The sequence below is a fragment of the Sinocyclocheilus anshuiensis genome, unplaced genomic scaffold (genome assembly GCF_001515605.1).
Source record: "Sinocyclocheilus anshuiensis isolate Anshui unplaced genomic scaffold, SAMN03320099.WGS_v1.1 scaffold21, whole genome shotgun sequence".
NCBI lineage: Eukaryota > Metazoa > Chordata > Actinopteri > Cypriniformes > Cyprinidae > Sinocyclocheilus > Sinocyclocheilus anshuiensis.
The window spans coordinates 797,160-803,354 of NW_015536472.1; the positions used below are offsets into that span (position 1 = coordinate 797,160).

At 35.3% G+C, this 6,195-nt stretch overlaps 1 protein-coding gene across 1 annotated transcript in view; it reads right to left on the bottom strand.

Annotated features, from left to right (window-relative positions):
- The window catches only part of LOC107701691 (zinc finger protein GLI2-like), a 105,444-nt gene that overhangs the window by 17,773 nt on the left and 81,476 nt on the right, over positions 1–6,195 (bottom strand). The window contains exon 7 of the mRNA XM_016503794.1: positions 479–680. Within this exon, the coding sequence (XP_016359280.1) occupies positions 479–680 (202 nt within the window). The remainder of the gene's footprint in view (positions 1–478; positions 681–6,195) is intronic.

A 6,195-nucleotide genomic window follows, 5' to 3' on the forward strand; every position in this document is an offset into this window, starting at 1 on the left:
AATCTTCCAACTGAACCATAGCTAAGGTTTATCCAAAAAAGTCGCTAGGTTTGTCAGTATGAATGTTCTATGGGAAAATGCTGCTAAAAGGGTCTGAAAGTTGCTAAATCTAGTGCTAAAGTCGCGCTCGTGTGTGTGAGACGCGGGAGCTGATGGCAGGGGGCGGTGGATATTTGTGGCGGTCAATGTGGATATTGTGGATGAGTTCTTCTGTGTCATCACGTTCTATTAGTTCTACAGCTTCAGTTTCGGAACTTTCACGCTTAGTAACACATACAGCTGTTCCCTCACCACAGTGCAACAGTGAAAAGGGACCCCTTTCAAACAGTGTCGCGTTCCGAACGTTGTTTAAGTGACATACACCGGTATTGCGGTATTTTAAAAATTCATATCATAACAAAAATAAACACCGGTATTCGGTATGAACCGGTGTACCGCCCAGCACTAACCGACACTAACATTCAAAGCCAGTCTGTACCTGATGCCTCCGACAGACAGGTGTCCATAAGAGCTGCTGGCGGCCGAGCTGGAGCGAGAGTTGTTGATGTAGGCCACCAGAGAGTTGGGTGAGGTACGGATCATGGTCTGCAGGTCGATACTGGCATCTGAGAGCGGAGAGATGGACAGAGCTCGCTTCCGACTCAAGCGCGGCGTCAGACGAGGGCTGGGAAACCGCGTCACTGTTGAGACATGAAATCAAAATGTATTGTACTTTCTTAATAGATTTTTATTGTGCAATTCATCATTGCCAGTTATTTCAAACATTTTGTTTGTTATGCATCAGGGATTTGAAATCTAGTCAGTATCAATTGATCAATAAAAAAACGATCTAAATATTACTATATTTATTATAAAAAATTAAAAGTTAAAATAGAATTTAGAATAGAATATTAGATTTTTACAATATATTAAAATAATAAAAACATGCAACATATTACTTATTACAAATAAAAATTATTACAAATATTGTAATACAGTTTGGTACTTTGTTAATATCGTATATTATTAATATAATATTTTATAATATAATATTTTATAATATTATTCAAAAATAATAAAGTTAAAATATATTTTCAATATTAAAAATACTAAAACATTTAAAATATTACTTTAAGAATAAAATAATATTTACAAATAAAAAAGGTATTTAATAATAAAACAAAATTTTATTTGGTAATATTGTGTGTAAAAAATATTTTACTTCCTTAATAAATTTTCAATTTTAAAATTTACAAATAGAATATTACTTACAAATAATAAAAAAAAGTTAAATAATCATTAAATAATATTTAATAATTTAACTATTAAAGTGCCCTACAGTTACTTATGCTTTGGTAATATTGTGTGTAAAATAATTAAATAAAATTTTATTTTACTTTCTGGATAAATATTTATTGTGCAATTCATTAATGCAAATTATTCCAAATATTTTTATTCCAAATCTATCAGGATTTTAAATTCAATCAGTAATTCTGTTTCATTGATAATGGAATCAATCCACCAAACAGCTAACATGAACAGCAGTTTACCATCTGATCAAGTGATCAATACTTCTGTTTGATTCTCTTTCTCTCGCTCAGGAGAATCTCAGCGTGTCATTTCCAGTTTCGCCCAACGCTGAGCTATTTCAGGAACCGTGTGTGTGTGTGTGTGTGTGTGGAGCACGACTGCATGATCGATGTTCTCACACGCCCTCTGCGACTCACGGCTCCGCAGGAAAGAGCCGGACCCCATCAATAAGTGCTCAAGACTGATTTCTGGCCATGGAAAACAGAATATACTGTACACAGATAGTGAAGATGTCATAACAAACTTTGTGAAAAAAAAGCATCAATCTTGGGATAATATCTTTTTCCTCATGTATCTTTGCATTTTTTGTGTCCATCTGTACAATAAATATTGTATGATTATATTTAAAAAAATTAAAAAGTTAAAATATTTAAAATAAAATGTTTACAAAAAATATTTAAAATATGAATTTACAAATAGAATATTACTTACAAATAATAAAAAAAAGTTAAATAATCATTAAATAATATTTAATAATTTAACTATTAAAGTGCCCTACAGTTACTTATGCTTTGGTAATATTGTGTGTAAAATAATTAAATAAAATTTTATTTTACTTTCTGGATAAATATTTATTGTGCAATTCATTAATGCAAATTATTCCAAATATTTTTATTCCAAATCTATCAGGATTTTAAATTCAATCAGTAATTCTGTTTCATTGATAATGGAATCAATCCACCAAACAGCTAACATGAACAGCAGTTTACCATCTGATCAAGTGATCAATACTTCTGTTTGATTCTCTTTCTCTCGCTCAGGAGAATCTCAGCGTGTCATTTCCAGTTTCGCCCAACGCTGAGCTATTTCAGGAACCGTGTGTGTGTGTGTGTGTGTGTGGAGCACGACTGCATGATCGATGTTCTCACACGCCCTCTGCGACTCACGGCTCCGCAGGAAAGAGCCGGACCCCATCAATAAGTGCTCAAGACTGATTTCTGGCCATGGAAAACAGAATATACTGTACACAGATAGTGAAGATGTCATAACAAACTTTGTGAAAAAAAAGCATCAATCTTGGGATAATATCTTTTTCCTCATGTATCTTTGCATTTTTTGTGTCCATCTGTACAATAAATATTGTATGATTAATTAATGGATAAAGAAGGTGCCAATACAATTAAATATTATATGTAAATATAAATATATATTCATTGCAAATATTTGAATAATATTATTTTAAAATACGTATATTTAAAGTATATTTAAAATATTTGTACAATATTTAAAAAAATAAAAAAAATAAAATATTATAAATAAAATATTTGTAACAATATTTAAAAATACTAAAACTTTAAAATAAAATATTATTATTACTATATTGCTTATAAACAAAAATATATTGTACTAAAATGTTTTATTAAAAAAAAAAGTCTCTATAGTTATTATGCTTTTATTTGGATATTGAGCATAAAAATAAGTCACGATAAATTATTTTGAAACTGAGTTTAAAGTGACTCGTTGTGTTCAAGGCTGAATGGGATTAGTGAAAAAATAAACCGGTTAGGTGAACTGTCTTAATCGTCTCCATCTCGAACTCAGCGAGAGCTCATTTTGATTTGATTTGGGATAATTAATCCTTCCCAATAAATTACCGTAATTAACCAGATAACAATCAAACTATTGCAGACTTGACTTTGTTTAATGAGGGTAATTTACAGAACCGATTCTGGCTAAAAAAAGAATGTGTGTGAATAATAAGTGGGTGTTTGCGTGTCTGCGGCTCACGATTGTCTTGGTAACATCAACTGGGATTCAAAACACTTTCTGAGAGATACAGTTGTCATCAAATGTCTGCGCCGTTAAACCAGACGTCTGATTATTCAGGTAGCCAGCTTGCTAACTTGTGTACAGGATGTTTCAGACTCATCTGTTTGCTATTTCAGTGGAGAATTACTTAGACAACTGCAGTGAACTCAACAGGTGCAAAGCATTACACTCGGGGTGTGTGTGCGTGTGTGTGTGTGTGTGATTAGAGGTCATATACAGAGACTCTGGCAACCGGACATCCATAATGATTTCATCACGTGCCGTGCCAACACAAGCAGGATTACACAAATCATTTCTTTGTGTGTGCGTGAACTGGTTCCCCACAGACCGCAGCGCTAATAAATAATCCCTCAGCTTTGTTGCCGTGAGGGTCATTACTCTTAGCATGAGCTAATGGTTTGCTGTCATGTTCAGGCAATGGTCGGAGCTCCTAACACATCTTTTAGCACTAAGAGCCGCCTCAGGACCCAAATCCAGAGAGAACGGATGCTAAAAATACAAAAGACCAAGAAAAGCAAACAAAAAACTCACAACGTCTTATTGGAGTCTTTTGGAGCTACTGATCTGTGACTGAATGTGGATTTGGACCCATCCTGCGGTGGAATTTGCATGGTCTTAATGGCTGAACGTATCGAGAGCGCTCAGCGATGGCAGCGACATTTGTCTCTGTTACACCTTCACCTCAGCGGAAATGAATTTATTAACATGATCTCGCCACCCCATAGAGGACAGATCTGCTTTCAGATACATACTACACACATTTGAGGATGTAGTAACCCAAAGAATTACGTTTCGATGCCATGCACCAGACGTTCGCATTTAGCTAAATTCATATGAACAAATGCGAGTTTTTGGAGGTGACATTGTCCAAACTTCACAAAATTTGGCACACATGCACACTAGGACAATATGAGACCGCACACCAAATTTGAGAAATTTCCACCAATAGGTGGCGCTATAACTTAAAAAAAATCTGAAAACTGTAACCGTGATCAAGTTTACCCCAAAATCACCTGACCTCAGCGGAAATTAATTTATTAACGTGATCTTGCCACCCCATAGAGAACAGATCTGCTTTCAGATACATACTACACATATCGGAGTATGTAGTAAGCCACAGAATTGCGTTCTGATAGCATGCACCAAGCATTCGCATTTAGCTAAATTCATACAAAAAAATGCACGTTTTTGGAGGTGACAATGTCCGAACTTCACAAAATTTGGCACACATGCACACCAGGACAATACGAGATCGCATAACAAATATGAGCAATTTCCACCAATAGGCGGTGGTATAACTTAAAATAAATCTCAAAAGCGTAACTGATCAAGTTTAGCCCAAAATATTAGCACAACAACAACTGTATCCACAACTTTCACAGGACTTTATAATACATTTTGCCAATTGTGGTAATGTCCTTCATTTTAAAATCTGTTTGGACCAAATGGTTGCTGCTAACTGCAATGTTTTTGATGCTTACAGTAACTTTGGTTGTTTTAGTATTTATACAATTAATGCACCTTTGGGTATTTTGAGTTAATCACGACTAAATGGCATACAACCAAGGAAAATTGGGTGTCTTTAAATTTAGATCTCAAAAGCGTAACTGATCAAGTACAATTAGCACAACAACAACTGTATCCACAACTTTCACAGGACTTTATAATACATTTTGCCAATTGTGGTAATGTCCTTCATTTTAAAATCTGTTTGGACCAAATGGTTGCTGCTAACTGCAATGTTTTTGATGCTTACAGTAACTTTGGTTGTTTTAGTATTTATACAATTAATGCACCTTTGGGTATTTTGAGTTAATCACGACTAAATGGCATACAACCAAGGAAAATTGGGTGTCTTTAAATTTAGAAGTAGCTTTTACAACCTTCTAACTGGCCATGCTTAACTTAAATCTCTTATTCTCTTTCTCAGAGGATAGAACTGCTTTCAGATACATATTACACACATTTGAGTTTGTTGTAAGCCATATAATTGCGGTTCGATACCACGCATACAAGTGTTTGCATGTAGCTAAATTCATATGAACAAATGCAAGTTTTAGGAAGTGATAATGTCCAAATTTCACAAAATTTGGCACACATGCCCACCAGGACAATCTGAGAATGCACACCAAATTTGAACAATTTCGACCAATGGGTGGTGCTATAACTGAAAAAAAAAAATCCTCAATACTGTAGCTGTAATCAAGTTTAACCCAAAATTTAGCGCAAAAACAGCTGTATCCGTAACATCCACAAGACTTCATGCTGAATTTTGCCAACTGTGATATTGTTCTTCACTTTCCTAATCTGTTTGGATCTGATGATTGCTGCTAATTGCAATATTTTTGATGGTTACACCAACTCTCGCTGCTCCATTGTTTATACAGTTAGTGTACCTTTGGGTACTTTGGGTTAATCGGGACTAAACGGCATATAACCATGGAAAATGAGGTGTTTTTAAACTCCAAAGTTACCTTTACAAGTAGCTTTAGAACTGGCTTTGTAGTACTGGCTTTGTAGAACTGGCAAAAAGTAACTTCTAACTGGCTTTGCTTAACTTATCATAGCTCTCATTCTGTTTCTATCTGTCTTTGTAACTGACTCATACTGTTTCCCGACACACTCCACCATCAGCATCCAAACACATCTGTGTAAAAGCTGTCGGGAAGCATCAGCGGCTCCAACACATCTGTGTCGGGAAGCATCAGCGGCTCCGGACGGGACGCAGATCAAAGCCAGACGGAGTTATCTCAGTTATCTCAGCTATTCATTCATGTTGCTTCAGCAAAGCCCGAGATCTGCACGCACACATGCCTGGACGTCATGCTGAAGAGTGAGAGCAGACCGAGCGTGTTT